The sequence below is a fragment of the Curcuma longa genome, chromosome 9, assembly GCF_044706935.1.
Source record: "Curcuma longa cultivar G26 ecotype Majalengka, Jawa Barat chromosome 9, ITB_CL_G26_1.1, whole genome shotgun sequence".
NCBI lineage: Eukaryota > Viridiplantae > Streptophyta > Magnoliopsida > Zingiberales > Zingiberaceae > Curcuma > Curcuma longa.
The window spans coordinates 7,806,457-7,833,492 of NC_133869.1; the positions used below are offsets into that span (position 1 = coordinate 7,806,457).

Consider the following 27,036-nt stretch of genomic DNA (forward strand, 5'->3'; position numbering starts at 1 on the left):
TGGCTGTGGCAAGGAAGCAAACAATCATGAGGATCACAATATAAAACACCTCATGATGTTCAAAGAGCATTTTTATTTTTTGCAAGTTATCATTTGATGTTGGTGTCAGTATCAGATAAATACATCCTCAAGAAGATCAAGCTGAATCTTAGAAGAAAACACCTGCTTCAACCATAATAAACACGCAAATACATTAATACAGATAAGATAAATATTCTGGCTATGCAGATTTAGTTAACATATCTGGGCTATGCGGATTTAGTTGATTAACATATGGTACCCAGTGGGTTAGAAAGCTAGTAGTTAGAGAGATCATGATCACTGTAGCTTTCTTCATTAGTGTAAATAGGCAGTCTGGTACTGAACCTGGTAAGCATTTCCATAGTAAGGGGAATGTGTAGGGGAGATGGTGTATGGAGCAGATCCCAGCATAGTAGGGTGATGATTTTCAGTGGCATAGATATACTGCCGATCGTAAGGGTATGGGAACCTCTCAGGGCTATCATATGGCTGCACAAACCTATCAGAGGGTGCTCGGTAGAAGCTTTTGTCGGGCATGCTGGTAACACGAGGATTGTAAATACTGCCACCTGCACGAGGTCTCTTGGACTGTGGCTTTGCAGCTTCAGCAGCTCTCCTCTTGTCAGCCTTTGCTTTCTCCAGTTGTATAATCCGCTTCTGAAGTGGATCAATAGGGTATTGCTCCTCCAGCTTATGTTCCTCAATGCACTTGATGACAGCTCTAAGAGCGGATAATTCACGTTCATTTATTTCATTCTGAAATAGATCAATAAAAGGTGAAGTTTATGTTTATGATGCAAAACTCATCAGATAAAAGCTAATATAATAAGAGAAAAGAAAATAGCAAAACTACAATGGGAGGTTATCAAAACAAAATGCCCAAGAAGATATAATATCACAACTACGGGTAAGAAATCATAGATAATTTCAGAAAATTAGAAAAGAAAGCTGACAAATTTTCAAGTTGGTTTCAGGTAATATCTATGCTTTAAACCATGACAACCTTAGTCTTACCTCAGAAACACATCAATATAAGCACAGATACTACCTTCTGCTTGACTGTTGGATCAATAGTTTCATACAGTTTATCATTTGAAATTTAAAGATAAAGAATTTGTTGTTTACTGATGTGGTATTGAGTTTAGTGCACAAAGATTCATTAAGCACTATATGCCAAAATCAAGTTAAAAATTTGAAGATATTTTTTGAAGGGAAGATGACATCTCGAGGTTTGTGGAAGAACAAATCCAACATGTTGATGTTGATGCATCAAATTGGAGATAAAGGATAAAGGTCATGTTTGTCAATTGCATTGAAATTTAGTTAAACTTATAAAAGTGTTTTTATATCCTTCCTAACCTTCCTAAGCCTTTATAGGTCCAAACATGAGTTAGAATATCCACAGCATGATACTAACAGAACTCCACCACTTGGGGAATATTTCTTCTAGTTACCTCAAGTGAGATTTCCGAAACACACTTCAAACATGTCTAACTAAAGGAAAGAAAGATTCTACATGCACTAAACCATGCAGGCTACATCGTTGAGTTCCAAAATTGATAAACTTTTTCATGCTGAAGTTTTCATATGTAAAGTATAAATTGTTAAGCATATTACATGACTATACGACATGATAACAGTGTGAACTCATATCATCGAGCATCGACTATCAGTGATTACAAGTAAACTATTTTAAAGAATCTTAATTGAACAATAATTCAACCAAGAGTGCAAAGATAACTACATGGCAAAAAAATCCACAACTAAATCAGTTGACTTGCTTTAACCAATATTTCCTAAAAAATAGGGAAGAAGTGAAACAATATTTGTGCTACAACTACCTAAAATGATGTAGCAATCATAAAAATTGTTAATATGCAGTACCATGTCATGCATGACCTTTTATAAATTTTTATTATTTATTTATTTATTCTTGAATTGCTGAACTTCATTCCAATATTAAATTGTTTTTGTGTCAGCTCCAATTTTATATTCATAAGAATGTTCCTAAAGCATTATAAAAAGGATTATCAAGGGTATATCATGCATGCAACAAGCAACTGAAGCATTGTTTAACATCAGCAGGTAACTATCCAAGTCTAGGTTCAAGCAGTTTACCACGCCCACAATCCAGCATGGGCAATTCTTGCAAGAAAACATACTAGAGTTTCGCAATCAAGTTCCAAACCAACAATTTTTAAGGAAACACTCCAGTCTACATTAACAGATTGTCAGTCTCACATGAATTCATCCACTAAAGAAAGCATCCGGACATAGCAATGCTAAATAAGCAACATGATCATTAAATATAAATTCTTATCTTAAAAGGTTAACAACGAATGTTAGAGGGTAGCCCCTATTCTGGATGAAGGCAGAGGCAAAAGGGATTTAGACAATTATACCCTGCGATAATATCAAAATGAAAAAAAGTCTTATAACAAGCTAGTAATGTAAGACCTGTGCACCAGGTGACATGCTTCCAGCTTTGACCTGAGATATCTTTCTTGCCTCCTTAAGATACCCTTTAAGCAATGGCACTGGAGCGAATTGCTCTGTAAGCTCAAATGCAATTGCAAGATTAACAGCCTCAATTTGCCTCCCAGTGTTCTGAAGAACTTCAATCAAACCTAAGAAAAAAACGGATATGAAAATGCAAAGGACCATGGAAAAGGATGTCAAAAGACCATAGATAGCTAAGGTTAATCACGAATGTGACCCTGAATGTGCAAATCTACTTGGAACAAGTATGTTTAGTTGCCTATCAACCACACTATATGATCTAACCACCGAAAGCAAGCTGCAAATTTAACTAGAAGTATTAGTACCCAACTTGTTTAGAACAGACTACATCTATTAGAAGCTAATAGATGCTTCAAGCAATGATAGCAGAAACATTCTGAAAACAAGATGCGCAAATGAATGGTGTTGAACCAATAAAAAATTTCAACCATAATGAACACACAGGATATCAACAAGATTGCTTGAAATTTCCATAACAGATGTCTGAGATGTTAGTCCTAACTATTTGATTTTGAGGTTCTATGTTCTCTCTAATATCATTTTAAACAACTACCAGAATGTCATAACCAAAATCATGAGTTCATGACACCTGACTCCCATGATGCCTTTGTAAGGTGTATGAATAGGGTAAGACATGGCCAACCTGGCATTTTGTGTGACAACCCAAGTGAACGGCACAAGTCAACAGTTTGACGGCGCCGTGTAACAGCTGGAATCAGTTTGCAGATTTCATTTTGTTCAAATTCTGAGATGATATCAAAAGTAGCCAAGAGTTGAAGAAATGCATGTGCTTCCAATGAATTTCCACTGCTGGCTTCAATGTCCAGGTGATCCAATTTTGGCTTCCATTCTTTAGCTATCACTTTTGCTTTCTCTTTAATGTCTGGTGTCAATAATTGTTTATCAGATAGGGAACCCTGCATAGCATCTGCTAGCTGTTTGAGTGATTCCATTAACATGAGACAAGTCCTTCGTTGGCCCAAAAGGTTCCCATCTTTTTTTGACCCTAGAATCTCTCCAGCATAGAAGCCCTTCAGGGAATCTAAAACTAAAATGAATGGACTGGGTGCATTTTTAAGAGCAAATGGAACTTCTTCACGTATGGAATTCAAGTTTTTCCTATTGTCTGAAACAAACTTAAGGAGGCCTTCTGCATCCATTTCTTTACAGAGATTGACCAGCTCTGAGGGATGTTCACCGCATTCATTTCCGTTCTCTGTGGAGCACACATCTGTGCTAGAAATGGCAGGTGTGACATAAGAGTTCACTATCAAAACATTGTCAGCCATCCCAATGGTGACACCCTCACCAACAGCAATGGGTTCTCGGGAACAAGCTTTGTATTTATCAAATAAAGCAGAAAGGGTAGAATCTCTTTTTTCCTGCAGTTTATCAAGGGAGGCAAGCTCCATAGCTACAACTGCAGCCTCCCGTTTCTCTAACATCTCTTGGGTCTCTTTGAGCTGTGTAACATATTCATTCTCTTGATCTTCCAGCTCAACAAACCTTTTCTTTAGAGACCTCTCAAGGCCATGAAAATGTTCTTCGAGCTCTTTCCATTTCAAGTTCAAAGATATGGCACTGTGGCTCTCGAGTTCAGCAAATGCCTGGTGCAATTGTTGTAGCTTTGAAGTAGTAGAATCAATTAATGTAGCAACTGATTGTGTATCAGCCATAGCAGAAATTTCTGTCAAAACAGGAAAATACAAGTACATTTATCAGAAAATAAAAAAGCAATTCAACCAGAATTAAAAATCTAATAATGCACAGGGGTACTACCACATATAACAGTAGTAATGTATATGATATAGAACAATCATAAAAAGGGTTGTCTAATGAATTATATTATGCAAACACATAGGGAGAATCATTGTCTGGATGAAAATCATGCTATCATCCAAAAAGTAAGATATTAAATATAGATTAAAGAGTATTCAGATAATTGATGCTTTCTAAGATCTACTAAAAAGGGTATACTATATGAAGCATGGTTACAGTTGCACCAACGGAAAGCCACAGCCAGTTGCTACCAATTTCATATTTCTCTTAGGTTTGTTTACAATGATAAAACCAACAAGCAACATATTTGCAATAACTAGCCTGAGCTGGCCTTTTGTATTTCTCCTTTCTGAGTTCCAACCATTGAAGGAGTTTGAGTCATATGCAACTATAGGGACAGCAACTCATATTATATTAATCCACAGAATACTGAGGTTAAAAGTGTCTCTGTCAATGTACTTGTCTAGGACCAAAACATGATAAGCCAAAAGCACACGAATATCCAGGATGTTAAGGTTGGGATATCAAAAAAGAACTTGCCAGAAATTTAATGGATGAACAGAAAACAAAAGGCTCAAACATCTGGAGATTGTCAGTATGGGCGCACACAAAAATATGCGAAGAATAACTGGAAAAAATAGTTGCTATTAAGGTTGTGTTTCCTACTAGGGAAAGAGTAGGGAGAAAAAGTTAGGAAGGGAAAAGAAGTGGGAAAGCAAAACCATTTCTTTAGCAGGAAGAATGGTAGGTAGACTAAGAAATTTGATCACTTTTTTTCTCCAAATCAATCTATCTATATTAGATGGAAAGCATCTCGTGTGCCTCGATAATCCTTTGTCTGTACTCAATGGAGCATGCGTCTCTGATCCTCCTTACTGAGCCTTCACACATCATTGCACCCCACCAAACCTGTCTGTACTCAAACATTGTCTCCATTTATCTCTCCCTCTTTGTCTTACATTTCCCATTTCCCTCCTCCCCCCTCTAGTCAGATAGTTGATACCAGATATCTTATGGTATTAAAAGGGGGGAAAAAAGACACATCAAGGATACTAATAGTTGAGAAAATAGACAAAAAGACTTAAAGCACACTTTTGAAGCCCGACCATGTGACTAAAATAGAACCATCTTATCCATGATTTTTTCTTTTAACCCATCCAATGGGATAGAACCCCTTCAGTGAGCCAGCTTAAATATGACCAGAAAAGAAAATGACACAACTCCACATCCAAAATGGAACAGAAAAGAAATAACAAAAAGAACCAGCTAATTATTGCCATCCCTTCCTCCTAGCACTTTTGATGCTATATTCTATTATCCCTTAATACTATCACTTAAGTCACAGCAAAGTAGATTGCTTTTGTATCTCATCATAGGTATGTTTCAACCAAACATAAAACTGGAAGCAACCAATTTCAGATTTAACTTCAAACAAACGATCAGAAACAATTATTCACAAGTAAAGCTAGTTCAAACTTCATCCACTCAGAAAGTTGAGGAATACCGTATTTCAAATTGCAATAACCTACACTTGGAAGGAAAAATTGAGAATGCTAGTTAGCTTAAGGTTACTTTTATTCCAACACCTACTTAGCAAAGTCGTCAATTTTTCCAAACTACTTTACATTTTTCATGAGTTATCTGTTTCATCACTCGGGCACGGCTTCCCATGCCTCAAATCCTGAATGATCGACTACAAAGACAATATAATGAAAGGATCAAGTGCAAAGAACCAAGAAAAGCACAAACATAAGCACCGCTGGAATCAGCCTAACCATTAGGGTTTCACTCAACTCTTTGTCAAAGCCTAGAGACCATACAACAACTGAAAAGCCAATTTCGAGCCTCGAAACCTGAACTCCAGAACCCGAAGTGATGAAAACCAGAGCACTCCCAAGTACGTAGTTGATTAGCGGAGAAAATCATGTTCCCTCTCCTCAGATCGCAAAAAAAAAAAAAAAAAGGCACTAAGAAGCAGCAACCTAACCAAAAAAGGCCCAAAACCAAGAAGCAAGAGGAAAAAACCTGAAGGAAAGTTCACAGGATTTAGCAGCCGTTAGGGATCAGGGGAGCAGCAGCCAGCGGGAGCACCATCCGAAGCCTCGCATCAAGCTGGCCGACGCAGTAAGAAAGTGAAAGAGGGCGCATTTCCTTGGATGCTTTCTTCATTATATAGCGGCGGCTTTAATAAAGCGCGGGTAGACTGTCGGTTACGGACCGTCGATATTTTCATCGACGGTTCTGAGCTGAGCAGTTGGATGATGGTGCTGTGCTGGCTTTGCTGAAAAAATCGTGCTTTCCTGGCTGATGCTTTGCCTGATTTGCAAAGGCAAAAATAAATAAATAATAAAACTTTAGGTCGTAAACGACAAAAAGGGATACAAGTTCCGATCTCATATACCATATTATGAAATTATGGAGACTGATGCTTGCTTAAAAATAGTAAAAGTGAATATTTTATTAAAACTTGTTTTGTTTTTGCTAAAATTTTAAAATGGTCACCAAAACTTGGATTCTTTTGTAAAATACCCTTCAAAGTTTTACAAATTATCAAAATACATTTCATAATTTTCTATCTTGTTTTAAAATGCCATCTTTCCACCAATGCTGGGAGCTTCTTTAAAGCATACCTCAATTATCAAGGTTTCATTACTATTGACTGCTTCAAACAAATCCTTAGGAACAGAACACTTGGTGAACCAACTTCACTCTTGAAACAACAACAAGATTCTTTTCTCCATACAATTCGATCGTTGTCTACTTAAAAATAAATAGAAAGGGAGAAAGCAGACAGAGTGAACTCTTCGGATTGAAAGGCTAGGCCTTGGTCTTGGAATAGAAGGTGAGGTAATACCAAGCCGCAGAGGCAACAGCGAGCACCAGCAGAGGAAGTAAGTAGTCCGAAAAGCTGTAGGATGGTGCTTGTTCTCTGTATGCAGTGGTGGCCGGCTTCGGAGGCTTTTGATCACCAGAAATGTAACCTTCAACGGTGCCGATAAGGTAGCTCTTCATCAAGCTAATGGCGGAGCTGCTGTGGCCTACCTCTTCAAATGCTTGGGTAGCATCTCCAGAAGCTTTGTTGTATCAATGCCAATGAATCAAAAGAAACAATAATTTAGAATTACTGTAATGAAGGATATCCTATCAAGAACATATGGTATGCTTGCTATCAACAACTATTTGTACTTGTGAAAAAAATGTTCAGATCCTTGAACAAACTTAATTAAAGTATATTTACAGATTAGTATTCGGAGAAAAAGATCAATGTAATTCCATTAACAAACTAAGATTCAGTTGCAGAAAGGTACAATAGAAAATGTAGTCAACACAAGTTTCTGTTGCAGAAAGGATTAGTTTCACAAAGAACTCTCGATGTTTCAAACTTGTTCATTTCTATAACCTTATACTAAGCGATCATGATCATGATCATCATCGTTAAGCCATCATTTCTATAACCTTGTACTAACTTATACTATATAAATCACATCTCTCCATTAGCTCTACACAGAAAATTATCCTCAAAGAAAAAAAATAAAGATTCATATTCATGACTGTTTAAACAAATTCTAACATGCCCAGCATCGGCCTTAATCAGAGGTGCTATTACTAAATTTTACTATTTGAAAGACAAATAAAGCAATAAAACTAGGATAAATTCTTGAATTCAATCTGAATGCTTTCAATTGTTAAATAGAGAAACAAAATCTTTAGATCAACTGATTCCTTCCAAACGGCAAAACGTTTCGATTCAAGATCACAAAATCATCATCCCAATGATTCCCCACTGCAGCTACTCTTACGATCCGCGCAGAATAACCAAGGAAAACAATCAATCGTAAATCAGGTAGAAAAAGGAACTTGAAACAGAAAAATCCAGATGGAGCGACAGAAGCACCTGATGCATGAAGAATAACATCCTCTCCCCCCGGATGCTCCTCCAAGAAATCAGCCACGTCGTAAACCTAATTCAGAACCACAGATCGGAAATCAGAGAACAAAACGACCGCCGGACGCTTCAAATCTAGTGCCCTAAAAAGTAAAAGCCTAAAGAAGAGGACTTGCACCTTGCCACCGATGGACAACCAGCAGTCTTGCTTGGTGGTGTGGAGCGAGATCTCATCGGGAGAGAAGGACTTCAACTCCGCCATGATGGACTTGGGAATCAAGAAGGAAGGCTTTTTTGGAAGCGCAGAAGAGAAGAGGAGGTTTTGAGGCCGCGCCGTGGTCTGCTTCCGAAACGTTGTTGGGATCCTTTGCATTAGTTGCAGTAAAGTGTAACTTGAAGTTCCTAGCGTTTTGTTTAAATAGTAGACTAATTAAACAGGTGACGGTCGATGATTGGTTTTTCGTTTAGGATGTCAAAATGCTCTCGTGATGGGATCCGCTCACTGATTATAGCGTTGGAGCAGCGGACGGCGACTGCGACCGGCCGCAATTGTGGAAAAGTAGAAGATCTGTTGGATTTTGTTATGTCGTCGTATACACATGATTTATTCTGGCTTTCATAAAACAAGGAATTTAAAACATAAAATAATTTATTTAATTGCATATATATAAATATATATATATATATATATGTGAATTTATAGGGATAAATGAGATAATAAAATTATGTTGGTTAGTTGACCACTGAACAATCTACCCGCCCCATTCTCTCGAACTTTCTGAGTGATTAACGGGTCGGATCATTATAATGGGTCTGATCTAAATGTCCTCTTTGGGTCAGGCCTCATAGTGGTCATTGGCCTTCATCATCTCGTCGCGTTGGTCGGACTCATGTTTGCAAAATCACAACCTTGGACGATTCAGAACATTGAATTAATCTTAAATCGCACAGGATCATTTTTTTTAATAATAGAATCTGAATAGAATTGGAACAGGATTGGCAAAATCGGAGCAAAATCCATAGAAACTTTAAAAAATTAATTTTTAATCAAATTGAATCATCATACCTATAATATATCAAATGAAAGCTATTCATAGATCTATAATTAATTATTGGATAAAATTCCTGTCCAATTTTAAACTCAAAAAATTATTATTTAAATTTTTTGGAGCCTTAAAAGATTTTTAATCTTTTTAAACTATTTTTAGACTATTTTATAATTTAGATTATTTTCATAATTAGATTAGGATCTTGAGACTAATTATTTTTGAATTAATTTTTAATAAGTAATATTTTGTCATTTTTTTTCTAAAATGGTAAAATTTTAAATGTATATTACTTGATATTCTATGAAATCAATAAATTTTTTAAAAATTATTTTCAACATTCATATTCAAATCAAATATTTCATAACTTCCACTACATCAATTACTTTGTTAACCTTTAAACTAAGTCTAAAAATTATTAAATATTATCATGCTAAATGATAATTAAATTATTAATTAATTTAAATTTATTCGTATAAAATATCAAATATCGATAATTATATATATATATATACATATATTTATTTATTTAATTATTAATCATATATTATAAAATTTTAAAAACTTTTAATAGAATCATACAATTCTCTATGATCCGACTTCAATCAATCGAATCCTGATCCCAAATCGATCATTATTTTTCACAATCTTGTAAAAAACACTATTATTTTTTTTCACCGCCGTCTCACATGAATGGATAATGCCTCCAAACAACTTGTCCTTATTTTGCGAGCATAAGTATTGGTTTATAACACTAAAATCCAATCTCACAAGCACTGATCTCCTATCATTTCGATCCCCCTACATAACAAATGTGAAGGTGTTAAATATGAAAAAAATGATAAATTTCAATCAGTCTCATGGACTCAATCTCGCCGGCCTGATCTTACGGAAGTTTTCCATCGACCACCAAGGTAAATCAGGAAACGCATACGATGGTCAATCCAGATACCCAACATCCTTTGATTGCGTTCCCCATTTGAAAAAAAATTCTTATAAATATGCTGTAGCTAGGGATCAAACTGCGGGTCTCTCAATCACAATCCGGATGTTCTACCGTTGCACCATTGCTCCGGGGAAGAAGGTATTAAATATGAATACTATGGATGGGGGTTTCATGCCTTCATGTTGTTGATGTCGAGCTTAGCCGCCGTACGGTGTCAGGTCAAGTTTGAATGCCTTTTTGCCCTTTGTGACCCTCTTCACAGACAAGAGAAAGACTTAACATGATGTATAAAATTAGTCGGCATTAGTTTATATCTTCATCATTGAGAGAACAGAAGGCATACAGCAATGGCCATGAGCTCCTCAAGTAGTTCCTCCAAATTTCGTATTGGCTGCATCATTGAGTTAGAATTAGCAAAAAAAAGTTGTTGAAGTTTCAACTACTCATGAATAACTTAATAAACAACACTAACCCATTGGGTTGGACCATCAACGGGTGCTTTAAGGGGATCATCGTGTACCTATTAGCGAAAGAAACAATATTAAAATTATTATTTGATACAGTTTCCTTGTGTATCAAAACAGGTTAAAGACAAAAATAAAACAACACCATTTAGACTGTGTTAGCATTTCAATACAATCAGTTGCAACTCAAATTTTAATCAAAAGCAGCAAGTGAATAAAGTGCTAACTCTGCAATTTTTCAAACTTATGGTAATCTGAGTAGATCTTCTCTATATCTCTCCAGTGGTTGTTTGATGTAATATTACAATATAAACAAAAGATAGAGTGCGTTTCTTACGGTTACAAAACCCATTTCAGTAGTTTGGAAATGAAAATATAAAAGATTATACCAATCCTTTAACTTAAGAAGGATACTCTCTCCTTGTATATGTTCTTTCAAATAAGCAATCTATGAGCCACTCACTGATGTGAACACATCAACTGTTAAATCCACTTCCCTCATTATCTTATGCCCCAACACAGAGAGGATAGGATATAAGGTAAAGAATAAAGTACACCAAACACAAGTTCCATGAAACGCTTGGCGGATGACAACAGAGTAGATAGAGATCCAAGTCCTTCAAATGTGTAAACCAGTATGACAATAGCAGGACATCTTTTGAAATTTGCAATATGTTGTGTAAATGGCGTTACCTCCATGAAAAGTCCATCAACACCAACAGCAACTGCTGTCCTTGCAATGCACGGTATTAGTTCCCGCAGACCACCACTTGCAACACCTCCACCATCAAGCTAAAGAAACAGGATGGCAAAAAAGAATTTTACATGGAAAAAAAACAAGTAAAATTAGAAAAGAATAGCAGAGAAAAGCTAGCATTATCAATAGTTGCAGCAGCAGAAACAAGAGCAATTATAAAAAAGCACAGGGACTGCCCAAAAGACGTTAAATCATTTATGGAGGAAATAACTATAAAGATATTTTGAAGGATAGATTATGCTATGAATACCTAATTTCTGCTATTAGTACAGTAAAGACACCAGCACAGGCAAGAACATCAAAGATAAGATCCAAGCTACAAAATCAAATCAATATAACTTCAAATGGTATAAGCAACGAGAGATCACAAAGAGTGAGATCTTCTTGAATTCGAGTATCCCAATGGCGTAAATCATACATCTGAAGGACTACTGCCAGGCCTGGGTTCCAGTACCCAAAAATGTGATTAAAAAAAGGCTGTAATAATGCCTTTGAAATATCACTTTCTAAGAGGAAGCCTTTGATCATGCATGCATTCACAGCTTTTACTGGAACATGAAAAGCCATAATAAGTTGAACAGTAATCCATTCACTAAAAATTTGTGCAAGTTTGCTTAGACTGTTTGCATGTCATGCCTTACACTGTTATTGCTTTTAGCATCACATATAAATATTGGTCAAACACCCTGAAGAACATTGCCTTTCAACAAGCAAGTGAAATACTTATATGCTTCAGATTGTTTGGATACAACTACAACCAGGTCTTATCCCACTAGGTGGGGTCAGCTATATGGATCCTTCAAATTGTTTGGATAAGCAGCCAAAATTAAAAAGCCAAATTTACAGCTCCAAATAGAAAATATTTATAATTTTTAACTTAAGTTAGGTGGAAATGCTCAAAAAGACCACTCTTGTTTCACAATGCCCACACAATGCTATTATTTCCAACCCCATCAAGGACCCATGAAAGAGGCAATTTCAAAATTACCCTCGAAAGAATATTCTCTCTAAAACATTGTTGTAGAGAAATCATGTGCAATCATGCTTTGTTCACAAAATTCTGGAGGTATTTCTGTGACTTCCCTTTTGCTGGGTTTTTCTGATGGGGACATTCTGAAAATGAGGGGCATGTTGGGCATTTGGGGAAAAAAAGAATCTGGTTCAAGTATTTGCCTAAAAGTTAATGCAAATTTGCACCTTCTTCCCTGCAGGTTGTTGGAGGGAATGAGTAATATCTGCTACCTGTCAAAGAAACTTTCATAGCTGAGTTTATTCTAGAGGAAATCCAGCGAGGAGATAAAATCCTAATTTGAAAAAGGAAGCTCTTTTAAATTGTGATTTGGAAAAAGAAAAGACAAAATTACATACACTTATAAAAGAAACAATGTGATATGATGTTAAGTACATACAATTAGAGTGAAACTCATCAGAATGAACTATTTATAATGAAGCGCCACTACTGGAACTAAGGCTTGATATAATTGGCAAAACTCAATCCATTTAAAAGGGCATGAATGTCTGTTTAGTTGGTTCAGGATGGGTTGGGATGGAGCAGTGGATACCATCATGCAAATGACTGGCATGAAAGAGTTTGTGTTTAAAGGCACAGACACATCCTTAAAATGGATAATCTCTCATTTACCTTATTGAATTATAAATTTTAGGTGGGTATTAGACAGTTTGGCTTTTGTAGTGAAAATTTTACAGGTACCCTACAATTTCCCATTCATATAATGCTTTGGAAAGAATGATATGTGAGTATAAAATGCATGTACTGATGCAATATTGCATTGTTTGTTACAACTTAAACCCAACACTATATAAGACAGGCGGCGTTTTTCAATTTTAAATCATCAATGTTTAAGGCCACGAAAATTCTTAAAAATGGTATTTTGCAAAGAAAATGTGCTTAACAGTTACATCATAAGTTTAAAAGCAGCAAAACATGTACAAAAATACAAAATAAGGAACATGATAGCTACACACACACACACATTAATCCTTAATACCAGGATGTAGTAAATGGAGATAAACTGAAACAGTTTAATCATAATAATACAGAAAATAGAAAAATGATTAAAAGAAGACCCAAGATACTTACAACAGGGCAATTTGCTTCTCGCATCCATTCCAAATTGCGTGGATCAACAATCAAATCATCTAAAAATTAAATAATGCAAAATGTATCATTAAAACATCTAGAAAAATGGAATTTAAATCATATCTAAGATTTTAACAAATCAAATCTTTTAAAAGCTCGATTGCAAAAATTGAATTTGCTCAATCAGATGATAGCCACACTATATGAATTGTAAAACTCGAATCTATGTCAAGCTGAAGACTGGCCAAACCAAGCTAGCTTTGCTTTCTCAAATCAACTAGTACCATTTATCAAGCTCAAAATTGAGCTCAAGAAGTTAAAATAAATTGCAAAAAAGAAAAAGAATTTTAACAAAACTTGTCGCCCTGATGTGACACTTCTCCAAAGGAAAATCTCAGTATAAAACAAGTAAATAGAGCAAGAGGGTTTTTACAAGTTCTCATAGGTGTTAGATCTGATCTAAGAGGACGATCACCTCTAGATCAAACTTAGACAATCTCTCTTTACAATAATATGGAATTTGAGTACAAATAGAGGAAAGAAATCTCAATCTCAACCTAAAAGAATACAAAGAAACCAAGGGAAGAGAAGGAATTACAAAGAAAAAGCCACATGTACATATCGAGTTTTTACTTAAAAAAGATGAAATGAATCGAGAGAATGTATGTGTTATCATTTGAGCAAGAAGTCTCTAGGGTGATTTCTAATAGCTAATTTTCAAATTTAAGTTTATCCATGATCTTTGGTCTACCAATGAAAATTATTTAGTCGACCAACATTTCATTAATGGATAATTTCCATACAATGATCATTTGATTGTTATCCACAGAGTTTGGCCAACAAAAACCCTTGTCATCCAATAATAAATAGTATTTGTTAGAAATTGAATTTTTCTAGGCTTCAAGATGTGGGCTTTTTAGGTAACTCACTTCTACATAAGTGCCTCTTCCATACATTCTACCAAATTACATATCTAGGGTATTTCTTCAAGGTCGAAACACACCACTATATCCAGAGACTCCATCCTAACTATGTCAATTGAAATGCTTTTCACCTAATCCAACGACTCCATCTTGATTAGGTCAACTTGTACGCTTAGCCAACTTTGTTGCACACAAATCTCTCACTTACACATGTTTGTCAACCATTAAAACATTGAAGGACACTTGAATCCCAGGGACGAATATTCTAGAGGTTGGCCTCTAAGTGTGCATAAGCCGCGCTCTGAATTTACCCAGTAAGCGAATCGGGGGAAAGTCATCCACCTCCAAGATCAGTCGGGCAAAACTTAGACACTTGAATTATCAAAAATAATATAATTAAAACATCGAAGGACTAACATCAACAAAACTAGTCGACATGACTGACTCACCTAAACTTCTCAATTGGACTAGCCTATTCAACTCGCCTAATAGCTCGACTCCAACCAACTCACTCAGTTCACTCATCCTGCCTTGGCCACCTAGATTGCTCAACTCGCTTATCTCTACTAGAACAAGTGGACCGTCTAGCTCGACTGACCCACTTGGCTTGACAAACACAACTAGATTACCTAGTTGAGTTGGCCTACCTAGATTGATCAGCCTGTTCAAACGAGGGCGAAGGGTGGAGATGAATTTATTGATTGAGTGAAGAGCTTATGAATGAGTGAGAAGATGATTTCCATTCTTTTTCAATGGAAGTCATTTTCCTCAAAGAATTCTATATTTTCTAGTGACCAAAAGAAATTTTCTATTGTTTATGATTTTTTTTATCATACCAAACACTATAAAATCTAAATTTCATTTTCCTTATATTTTTTACAAAATAAATGGAGCCTAAATGCTAGAGGGTGATTTAGGGATGGAAAAGGGGTGATTTAGGAATGGAAAAGAAATGAAATCTTTTAATCACTATTGGCAAATGGAGGCATTGTCATAGGTTTGAACCAAGTCAAACAAAAGAAAATGCATTTATAGCATTCTAAGATGTAAAGGTGTGCACTTTTGATCACTACTGGCAATAAAGGTATCTCTTTTAGTTAATATCAAGTCAAAGAAACGAAATTGTACAGTAAAGGTTAAACAAGAGAAAACAAAGAGTTTGCTAGATGTTTCTGATTTATTAATGCCTTAATATAAACAAAGAATCTATCTTAAATCAATGTAAAATGGTTTTTCCTTCACATAACCAACATTCTAGACAATTTACAGAAAGACAGCAAAATATCAAATTATAGATGTTGGACATGACCACACAGGTCTAACAAATATTAAAGCAAACTTACTGTAACCAAACATAGTGCCTCTCTCGCAAACCATTACATTAGCATTTCCTGCAAGTCTAACTTTTTCTGCAGGATTCACCATAACCTTAAAAATAAAAGAATCACCTTTATTCAAAAGAGGAGGCAAAATAACACTATGATTGTTCTAAAAGATATTGATCCCATATTTTAAAGATGATAGGAATTCATAGAAAAATTATAAAAAGATAATTAAATTTATCAGGTTTGTGATACATTCCACCCACCATAGTAAATAACCATAACAAATAATGAAGAAATTAATAGCTTCAGAAATTATTTACAACACAAAAATAAAACAAAGAGATTTTCAACTTGCTTTCGATTAAAAAAAGGTACCTTTAATTTCACAATACCTTGGCCAGTAACTTAGTTTACTTAAAGACTATAACAAACTAAGTAATGACCAAAATTAATACTAAGAAAGAAGTCTCTGCTATTATAAAATCATACAAGAAGATGCCTGTGGCATTTCTATTCTATTAGTCTATTTAACAACAGATAAATTCGGTACTTTTATCAGAGCAACTCTTGAGTTACCAGTCATGGCATTTAATCATTTCATAATGAGCACCAACAACCTAATTTTGAGTCGTAGCTGTCAAAAATATTCAGGTGCCTGAATGATATTGATGGTAACATGCTTCATGACTTCAATATATTTATGCCGATTTTATTAGAGATATATGAGGACAAATTAAATGGCTATTATCTCAGATGCAATTAAGATTTTCATATAAAAGCACACTTACTAATATTCTAAAATTTATAATTTCACTGGAAATGAATCATCTTGTGAGGATCAAGGATCTTCACAGTAACAAAGTTGAATATTCCTACCTGACATTTTGTTCATGCAGGTTTCTAATTAAACAAAGTCCCAACAGTTAATTTCTTAGTTCAGGAGATAGTTTAGTTATCTATATTACTGATAATTACATGTTTGTTAGAGTCTACATATAGGTAATTTGTCTTTACAGAAATTGAAAGGTCTTGTATAATTATGGAGCATTCTGATTCTCTACTGAAACATGTTAACCATTCATTTATAATTGAAACTGAAACAATTCAGGAAAAATACTTGAATTATAACAGCTTGAACATAGGGACAAATGGTAAAAGATCATTATATACCAAATAAAACATGAACAATTTCTTATCTTCCTTTAGCACTTGAGATTCTGCAACTTCCTCAAAGGGACGCCAGCAAACTTAAAAACAATTGAGCATGATGAAACTCTTGAATCATACTGAGCCATTAAGTTCTAAGGAAAGCAACAAAAGCATAGTGATTGTGTAGGGAATAAGTCAGCAAAATGAGTAGGCCACAAGTTTGAACCCAAAAATTAAGACAAGATAATGCAGAACACAAGTTTTAAATACTTGAAAGAGCTTGCAGCTTCCATGCCAGGAAATAGCCCCATTAAATGTTAACATCACTTTAATATAAACATGTTTCTACTTTCTGAAGAAAAAAAATCATCAGCGTGCAGAGATACAGAAAACTAAATAAAAGTATGAACTTACTGAAGGAGCACAAAATTGGCCTTTCTTGATATTTATGACTCTTCCAGTTTTAGCTGCTGCTACTAGAAGGTCTGTCTGTTACACAAGTGTAGCAGGTTAAATGGGAAGATGTTCTCTGTACATCACTTGAAGAAAGGCACAGTAAAATGATAGTAGAATAATAGCAAAGATTGATTAATTTCACGTTGCACATTATACCTGACGACAAAGGAAAGCTGGAATCTGAATAATATCAGCAACTCGGCCTACAGCTTCACACTGAATTTATGAAAATTGTTAGGATACTAGGCATCATGCTATTTTTAAAATTTAGCTTCTACCCATTGTCTTGTAGCTGCACATAAATTTCAAACTATATCTTCATCAATTTCTAAGAAATTTGAAGAAAAATTTTACCAGCCTAGAATATACTCTGAAAAAAAAACAATTGTCGCATAACAACAAGTTTACTTCAATGAAAAGTTGGGGAAACAAATACCTAAGGTAAAATATCATAATTAATGGCACAAAGGGATCTACCTTAGGGTTTGATCAACGAAAGCACGATCTATAACATTATGCCCAGGGATGAAGACAACCAAACATTTTACAGAAGAAACTGAATACCTGGCTACTCTCATGGACATCAGTTATGATTGGCAGATCATATGCCACCTTTACTTTCTCAAGAATCTGCCATCCAAATCCTTGTATGTGAATTCACAAAATTAACAGGACAAAATAATTACTAGAATTGCAAGCACAGTAAAATAAAAAGGCAACAGAAAGCATTATTATTTTTAGTAGGTTGTAAAGCAGAGTCATCATTATGTATATTTCATCATAAATTATTTCAAACAAAAAGTAAGATCAAGTGAAAATCTATCTCCTTGTTTCCCTGTCAAAACAAGTCACTATTGTTAACTCAAAGAAAGATTGCCTATAAATTACCAAATCCTGTTATCATCTTTGATGTGTAAAATTGATGGCAACAACAACTATGTAAAGGGGTAACATCACTTTTCTGTGGAAATGAAATTTGATAAACTTCCCTGATGCAGAAAATTTCTAGAGTGGGACAGTTAAGATTCTTCCAAAATAAGCAGTTTCCCTTGAAACTGATGGCATCCTAAATCATTGCATGGAAGAAAATTTTGTTTATTTGATTAGGACAATGATCCCAAGTTCTCAACTGAACATGATACTTTTCTGAAATTATTAAACTGAAATTGGGGTTGATAAATTAAGGGTACCCAGTTTAATAGCTCTCTAGGTTGATAAGATTAACAATTTAACATATAGGATAAAAACTTTGAGAGCTAAATTTTCTAAGCTGAATCAGTCAATGATACTTGTTACTGCAACTAGTAATAGGGCAGCATTAAGTATCTAGTTAATAGTTCCCAGCATAGGTAAGATTCACATATAGGTTAAAAACTTTGAGAGCTTATAAACTAACTAAGTTCGATAAGTTAATGAGTATTTTCTACTACAAATCGTAACATGGGTAACATTAATGGTTAGTTCTGAAAAATGATGAAGTATGCAAACTAGAAAGGAAAAGACGTGGAAGTACTACACAACTAAACTTAGAAACCAACAAAACAAAACAATATTTTGGACAAGCAAAATAGCAAAAAAAAAAAACAACTCCTAAGCTGTATTCTTTGTTTGCACTGAAAAAGAAAGAAACTAACATGAACAGAGTATATTAAACAAAGTTTTGTCAACATATAGAAAATCCAATCACAAGAACAGAAATTTTGGACAAGAGAAAAACAAATCATAGATGCTACCTTCAGACCTTGTTCCAAACCAGGACCACGAAATGATTTTGACGAAGTACGATTAGCTTTGTCAAAACTTGACTTGAACACTAGGGGTAAACCAAGCCTATAAGTCGTCAATCAATAAGCAAATAAGTTTAAATTACAAAATACTTTCACATATTAAGTACATAAATAGAATGAGCTATTACAAACTAAACATTTTACACCATTGTTTTAGATAGTGCATGATATAATGGTAGTGCTCCAGATCTGTCCACTTTATTGATTTTTGAGTTGCAATTTCATGATATAGTTTAAGTTGTGAAATTTCAGAGTCCAGATAGCTTGTATAGCGGTAATAAAAAAATTAAACTAGAATAAAATTACACCGACACCATCATAATACTTATGTAATCGACATAGAGATGACTACTCCTGGTACTTACATAGCTGAGCAGCCCAACGTTTTAGAGTTGAATGATGAGTGCCCCTTTCAACTTAAACAATTCTCATGTCAGCTTTGAAATTCTACCTTATTCATGTTGATATGATGTTGAATAGAAATTGACCTCTGGTCATGCATTATATTAGACATTAAAGAGGACTTACAAACCAAAAGACACATCTTCACTGTTGCATATTCAAACAGCTAGCATTTCATAACACAACCTAAATAAGCACTTTAAAAAGAGATTCTTCTCTTACCAAGCATCAAACATGTTCAAGCACTATTTGGGGGATTCAAACTATATAACTATTTGGAGATATCAAATTGATAGGGAAAAAACCTTAAGCTGCTTGAATAGTGCAGCAGGAGAATCCATCTTTTGATTCGTCAGCAGAGACCTGAAGCTAGGAACATATGAAGGAAATGAGAAAATTGAAAAAGGCAAAGACTTCAAAATAACAAAAAAGACTCTCACTACTGTTCCTTTTTAATCGATATCTCGAAAGTGTTAGCCTCCACAGAAGCACAATGCAGATCCAAAATAATGAAATACAGATAGAAGAATGACAAAGCCACAATTCACCGCATGTAAATGGATCCAAAATCAAAATCAAGATCAGCAATTACACTTGAGTTGCCATTGCTAAGAAACAATAGGGGGATAGGTGCAGCGTTGACTGTAGGAGGAGATGATAGAGGAGGGAATGTCGAGTGGTGGAACGCATGGCGGGAAAGAGAAAACAAGACAGAGAAGAAGAAGCTCGAGAGAAGGGAGAAATGCTACCTGAAATAGAAGTGTGAAATACGAAGAGAGGGTGATGAAGGCAACTCTGTCGCTTTCCGCCCGGCGAAGAGGCAATGAGACAGGGTGGCTACGCCAAAGAGTCCGCGAATGGTTGGGAGAGAGCGATGGCGATGGGGTAGTCCGGGCAGGTCGGAAACCGGGAATCTGGATTCCGGCGAACAACACCGGCGAAGGGCCAGATAAGGGAAGAGTGAGGTCGGTGCACGGAGTGTGAGAGGGGATGAAAGAGTTGCTCGGGAAAACAGATCGGCGAGGGGAATCGATCCGGGCCGTTTATAAATTAACGGTCGAGATCTACCACTCGGATCCAATAGCTGTGAAAGGACCTTCACGGAAAACACCATGAAAAGCCCCTTCATAATAGTTTAATTTCCTGAGCACGCCCTTCTTCATTTTATATTTGAACAATGCGTCTGATTGACAAACTTTTCAGATAATTGTGGAAATAATTTTCGAGAGGGGCGTGACCGTAAATTTTGAAAATTTTGAGACGCGAGCAGGTAAAACCACAAACTTGGGAGTGATCCGGTAAATTAGCCCAATTTTGCAGGACGCACCCGAGCACCGTCGCCGCCGCCGTAGATCCAGTCTTCCGCGTCACGTCCGAGCGACTTTGTTAACGACGACGCCGACGAAGAGGAACGAGAGGCGGAGATGGAATTGGAGATCTTAGGTATGAACTTTGGGTGCGTGTTGGGGGCGCTGCAAGCATGGGAATTTCCCGAAAAGGACTGCCTGCTCCCACTCGTATCCAAGCTCCTTGGCTACTGTATCGTCGCTGCCTCCACCACCGTCAAACTCCCTCAGGTCAGGTCCTTCCAATACTTTTTTATTCAAACGCGGGCGGAAATGTTAATTCTTCTTTATTCGAACTTGGGTCGATACGATTTTTGTCAAATTTCGCCCATTTTTTTTCTACTGACCTTTATGATTCACTGTAGTTTTGGGCCTCTAAGTGTAGTGGGTTGTGTGGTCTTGGATCAGCTCATACTTGCGATCAATAGAGGATTTGGAAGGGAAAGCCACGATATTTTTTTTTCTCAAACAAGTGGGAACAAGGCATAGGTTAGATACCATTAGAAAGGAACTGCAGAGGTTCTGTTGAGATATACCTTGCATGAGAAAAATAGCTGGTCCTGAGGTTGTGATAGAAGATCATGAGAGGACGAGGCTTTTAGATTGTATTGTGTTAGTTCAAATTGTTTTGATGTTCATTTTATTTTGAAAATTATAAGGTATTGTTAAAAATACTCGTTTGCAAATTCTTGTCTGCATAGAAGCAGTGAAAGGTAGACAGTTATTTTATTTTCTATTGGGGGTTGAGACCCCGCTAGCACCAGTTGTTATTGGTATTGACATTTGACATGATCAAGAATTAATTAATTGGATCAATCTCAATTAGAGGGATTCTTGAATCGTTTGTCTCTAACCACCCTATGTAGATAGAAACAAGTGTTCCTAAAATGCGTTATAGCCGTCAATGTGAAGTCATCCTACGTAAAAAATACAATTGTACACAACATCTACAAACACACTAGAAACTATATAAAAGCTTTATCATGTAATCTGGCTTACGTTTACTATTTGAAAAAAGTTCAAATAATATGAGAGAAGTTCACAATATTCTAGACAAGTCATTTACTCAAACCATGTACAAAAAGTTGTCTCAATATCTTCTAGATTTCTCTATTAACACCAATAAAGAAAATAGGAAAAGCCAATTACTTCATATGTTGCATGGATCAAAAGTTATTCTTGAGAAGCAATTCTTTATCTCTACAAGCTCTTTGGTCTCCAGCAATCTCTGCATGCACCCGAGTTTCTGTCACAACTTTAGCAAGGTTATTAAGGTTAAAAACCACAACCAGCTCTCCTAATGGCCACTATAAGTAAAAGTCCAAGAGATAAAAAACAACACCCTAAGATGTAATTTTTGGCTGTGCTGAGCTTGTTGGTTGTGTGTGAGGTCTGATTCTTGCTGAAAAAACCTACATGTTTATCATCCAAGTCTTGAGGTCTTATCTCTTTAATCATTTTGGGACCTATTAACTTAGTGGCATGTGCATACAATCTATTAAACCTCTGCTTTCCAGTAAACAAAAATTCTGCAGTTTCTCATAGAGTTTTAATTGCAGTCTAACAAGTTGCAGGTCAAACTTTTGATTGCTAAGGAGGTTGTGGAAGACTTAAAGAGAAGCCTTTTATTTTTTTGAGATCTATTCTTGAGAGTTCTTGCAATCTAGTCAAGTAGCAATTACTTGATCAGGTCATGTTTTTGAGATGCTCTAATTAGTCAAGAGCAAATGAACTGACAGTCCATGACATTGGTTCTTTTTCTCTTCTAGAAGAGAAACCTAAATTTTGTCATTTTTTTTGTCTGGGGTTCCAAAGAAATTTACCTTCGTGATATTGGTATTAATAAAGTGCATAGTGCCTTGTGCAGTTTTGATTATTCTTAGTATCTTACTGATATTACTTTCGTTTATATACTTTTTTCTGACAATACATTGTATCCTCACATAAGATAATTATTGTAGTACTTTCATATTGTTGTTACTTCTGGAATTTATTTATTGTTTCTGATCTCATTTAAAAAACTTATGCGTGATGTTGTTCAGTTTCAGATTTAATTTCTGTTGTCTATATTTCTTCTACATCTAGATGCATACTGACAGTATGCACTCTAAAAAACCTTGAGGTCCTAGATCTGGGACTTTTAAAATCCAGTGATAAGGAGATCATAACATGGCTAGATGGTTCAACCATACTGTATTCCCATTTCTTGTATTTAGCTTTCTTTGAGCTTACTACAAATGTTAATTACTTGTCTTCCTGGAATCTGGAAGAACATGTGAAGAATATAATAAGAGAATATATGTTACATTAATTAGGAAACATGAGAATCTTGCTTTTTGTTCCTGAGTGTACATATTTGTTATATAACTACTGTACTTCTAAAAAATTTTCATCTATGAATGTTCTTTACAGCCCTTTCTTGTCGGTCTTGCATATTGATTTTTCACTGGAAACCTTTTGAAGTAGATGTATAATCTCTAGGATTTAATCATGATTCTATTATAGGATATGTTTGCAGTTGCCCATGAAATTTGCAATGCATGATTTTCTTTCTTTCTTTTTCTTATGACTGATGAGTTCTGCTAACCTACTTGCTTCTAGAACACTGAGTTTGAACTCATTCCCCACCACTTTTATGCTTGCAGATTCTCAAAATCTTGAAGCACAATAGTGTTAGAGGACTTAGTCTTGTGGCTTTCGAGTTAGAAGTGGTGGGTTACACGATTGCTTTGGCATATTGTGTCCACAAGGAGCTTCCATTTTCTGCTTATGGAGAGTTACTGTTTCTCTTGATCCAAGGTACGTATGCTACATTATCTTAGTGACACTACACTAAATAAATTCCCTGAAAATTGTCATGTTTATTTTCCTTACTCTATTAATTTCTGCATTCTTTTCATGAATGGTAATGGATGCCTTTGTTTCTTTTACTCGCAGCTATAATTCTAGTTGCAATTATCTACTACTATTCTCAGCCACTTGGAGGAAAAACCTGGATTAAACCTCTTTTGTATCCTCTATATTGTTGGACATCTGATAGCTGAATATTTCTTTTGAAATGACCGCCTAATACATTGGGTGTAATCTTTATGTTGAGCAACGCTTTATGATAGTTAAAAGTCTCTAGATCATTTCTTGTTCTCCTTAAGCAAGGGTGTTTAGGTATTGTGCTATAGCACCAACTATTATTGCTGGTCAGATTGATCCATTTCTTTTTGAAGCCCTATATGTAAGTATAAGTCACTTCTACTGTTTAGTTATATTGAAGTACTATTACTTGTTACTAGTGTTATCCTTGCTATATTCTGATTTACACATCTTGTTACATTTGCCTTTACAGGCTTCACAACATTTCATCTTTTTCTCCGCAAGAGTACCACAAATATGGACGAACTATAAAGTAAGTTAAAAGTTATTAGTTTTTAACTATATATTGAATCTCTAGCATATCACTTCATCAAATGAGAATAAGTGTGTGTGATAATTGGTTAGTTTCTCAATTTCTACTATATAATATATCCTTTATGCTGACTAAACAAAGTTGCCTGCTATGTTCCACCACTCATTTTTGCTACATGATCAGACTTTGATTTAAGTACTGGATTATCACTTTAAGATCCTTTAAAAGTTTTATATGTGGCTGTTTTATTTTAGCAGCATGATCTAGTAATGGTTGATATGCTACATATTGATGATTGTATATTAATTGACATATATTATGATGATAATGTATCCATGGAAGAAAAATATTCATCTGAAAATGAAATGAGCACATAAAATGTAGAATCTTTTACCTGTAGTTCTAGGACCTCATATGCCTACCATTATTTTACATAACAATTGATTCATACAACCGCTTCAGTACTTGCAAATGCATATGCAGTACTTTACCATTGTTATAGCCTACTCATGACCTCTCTAATTACTAGTTTGCTACCTACTGGAGGTCATATGGCCTTCCATTTCTTGATCATGTCTATCTATGCACACAGGTGCACAAGTCTTAAATAATTTTGTATCCTGCAATTATCTCTATACTTCTCCAGGATACTATTTTCTTAGTCCAGGTTCATTTTGCTTGAAATATTCATTTCTGTTGCATGATGCATATCTATAACTTTATAATGAGTTCATCCAAATTGAAGAAATATTGCATTGCTCATTCAATCAAATATGTCACTTTAGTGTCCACAAACTAACTGTATTAGAAGAAAACGGTGACAAAATGACTGAAAAATTGATGAGGTTGCAGCTCAGGTAGTAGTTTTTGATGACATTAATATATGTTTAGTGAAGCTTCATTCAGTTCTCAAGTCTGTTACCTCTCTCTCACGTGAATTTGTGCAGAATAAGAGTACTGGAGAATTGAGCTTCTTGACTTGTTTTATGAATTTTGCTGGCTCTATAGGTATGCTCTCGCAAGTGATTCTTGAAAAGAGATCAATCATTTAATTAGTTTTTTGCATCATCTTTCATTACCAATGTGGAGCAATTCCTTAGCAACTGCTTCTTTGATTTTGTCAACCTTTTGGCAGATGCAGCTTACTACAAACTAGTTTTGTTTCTTTTCTTGTCCAATCATTAGTAGAATTTCACCAACTTTTTAAGTGTGTGTGTGAAGCTTTAAAGATCAACGAATATCTATTCTGAACTAGGAAATGATGTTTACTTAGGATGTCATGAATTAACATCCTCAAGTTCTTGTGTTGCTGTTGATGCTTTCTTGTGCAACTTTCATACATTGTCTACTTTTCCTTCATCTTGCAGTGAGAGTCTTCACCAGCATTCAGGAAAATGCTCCAGTTAGTGGTATCCTTATAACTTCCTAGTAAAATATACTTCAGCTTTACCTTCTTCATCTTATTAATTTTAACTGCTGCTTATTAGCGGCTTCTTATCATCCCTAGTGACAAGTCACTCGAATGGAGATGCTCCTGTTGTCCTTGTACGTCAGGAGTCAATCTTTCTGGTATTGCTGCAATCAACACAATGACACCCTAATATGGATTTGTTCTGTTTTGTGAACAAGGATCAATATAGGTATTAGTGACTAGTCATTCCAGTGGAGATGCTCAAGTTCATTCATAGATCATCTCGTCTCTACTTAGAAGTTTTTACGGTAGAAATTACGATGTAGCTCAGACACATTGTAGCACTACCATAATGCACCTCTGGTATTAGGCTGTTATCATTAACTGTGCCTCTGTCCATTTTCTTTATCACTTTCTTTTCCATCCAGTTTGCCTTTTGCAAAATGATTTCCCTCAGTTGACTTTAGATGTGCTTTGGCCAGAAAGTTGCTTCATTTTGTTGTCCTTAATCCATATTAAGTGATTATGGGTTCAATCATCGGCATCGTGATGAACGGCACAATATTAAGCCAGATAGTTTTATACCAAAAACCGAAGGCGAAAAATGGAGAAGAAAGAAAATTAGACCAACAAGCATCTTCTTCAGCTGATATGTCTATCAATCTATGCTCTCTGTTAGAAGATCACACTCCAGTGGTGCCACTAAAATGCTTGTTGGTCTGCCAATTCACCTTGCTAGTATTGCGTTATTTTTGCTTTGTTTAGTAGGTATTTTTACTTGGTTTCAGAGCTTTCCTAAATGTCCAACTTTATGTTTCTCATATATTACAAGAAATTGTAACTTGTCATTTCTGCTCGATCCAGTTGTCTTCGTTGCTTCATTTGTTTCAGTGAAATCCAATTTTATTTTATTAGTTGATGTTAGAACATTGATGTTGGAAGCCACATCAATACTGTGTTGTATCATGAATGATGATTACTGATGAATAACATTAAGACCATTAACATAATTGCATTCATTAAAGACATCGGAACAGAGTGTTAAAAGTAACAAATGACGTTAAATTGGAAAGAAAAAACATTTTTTTAAAAAAATAGTTTTGAATTTAACTGAAACGACAACGCAATTTCTATATATTTACGAATGCAAATTAAGAATTTCGATTTTTATAAGTGTTCTAAAAGTTATTTCCAGAATTAACTTTGATATCATCAATATGACGTTGATTTCTTAAATTATATTCTATCGATTTAAATTAATCCTCCATTAAAGTTTCTAGGAAATATGGATTATTTCTGAAAGAAAAATGAAACTAA

General features: G+C 35.2%; 4 protein-coding genes across 6 annotated transcripts; 1 reads left to right on the plus strand and 3 right to left on the minus strand.

Moving 5' to 3' along the window:
* Window positions 1-148: 148 nt before the first annotated feature.
* Window positions 149-6,447, minus strand: LOC141835005 (FRIGIDA-like protein 3). 3 transcript variants are annotated; one of them, XM_074722419.1, is made up of 4 exons: window positions 6,362-6,447; window positions 3,185-4,228; window positions 2,479-2,648; window positions 149-777 (listed from the first exon to the last, which is right to left on the minus strand). In XM_074722419.1, exons 2-4 carry the CDS (start codon window positions 4,215-4,217, stop codon window positions 337-339), a joined length of 1,644 nt encoding a protein of 547 aa, XP_074578520.1. In that variant the 5' UTR covers window positions 4,218-4,228; window positions 6,362-6,447; the 3' UTR covers window positions 149-336. The 3 variants fall into 3 exon arrangements, with proteins under 3 accessions (XP_074578520.1, XP_074578519.1, XP_074578521.1); XM_074722418.1 differs by having other exon boundaries at window positions 6,346-6,447; XM_074722420.1 differs by lacking the exon at window positions 6,362-6,447 and adding an exon at window positions 6,096-6,230.
* A 549-nt stretch (window positions 6,448-6,996) lies between these two features.
* On the minus strand, window positions 6,997-8,509 carry LOC141834974 (uncharacterized). Its single transcript, XM_074722378.1, has 3 exons — window positions 8,385-8,509; window positions 8,216-8,282; window positions 6,997-7,394 (listed from the first exon to the last, which is right to left on the minus strand). The coding sequence occupies exons 1-3, from the start codon at window positions 8,466-8,468 to the stop codon at window positions 7,138-7,140; spliced, it is 408 nt and encodes a 135-aa protein (XP_074578479.1). The 5' UTR covers window positions 8,469-8,509; the 3' UTR covers window positions 6,997-7,137.
* Window positions 8,510-10,338: 1,829 nt separating this feature from the next.
* On the minus strand, window positions 10,339-19,908 carry LOC141834919 (2-dehydro-3-deoxyphosphooctonate aldolase 1-like; the record flags this gene model as incomplete). Its single annotated transcript, XM_074722313.1, has 12 exons — window positions 10,339-10,452; window positions 10,542-10,589; window positions 10,671-10,718; window positions 11,356-11,454; window positions 12,617-12,661; window positions 13,521-13,579; window positions 15,787-15,871; window positions 17,332-17,406; window positions 17,530-17,589; window positions 17,938-18,003; window positions 19,107-19,203; window positions 19,868-19,908. Coding segments are annotated over 12 exons (780 nt in total), but the record flags the coding sequence as incomplete, so codon positions are not given.
* A 960-nt stretch (window positions 19,909-20,868) lies between these two features.
* LOC141834492 (mannose-P-dolichol utilization defect 1 protein homolog 2-like) lies at window positions 20,869-26,484 on the plus strand. Its single transcript, XM_074721815.1, has 8 exons — window positions 20,869-21,139; window positions 23,554-23,707; window positions 23,846-23,918; window positions 24,071-24,137; window positions 24,249-24,308; window positions 25,256-25,316; window positions 25,676-25,717; window positions 26,240-26,484. The coding sequence occupies exons 1-8, from the start codon at window positions 20,987-20,989 to the stop codon at window positions 26,482-26,484; spliced, it is 855 nt and encodes a 284-aa protein (XP_074577916.1). The 5' UTR covers window positions 20,869-20,986.
* The last annotated feature ends 552 nt before the right edge of the window (window positions 26,485-27,036 follow it).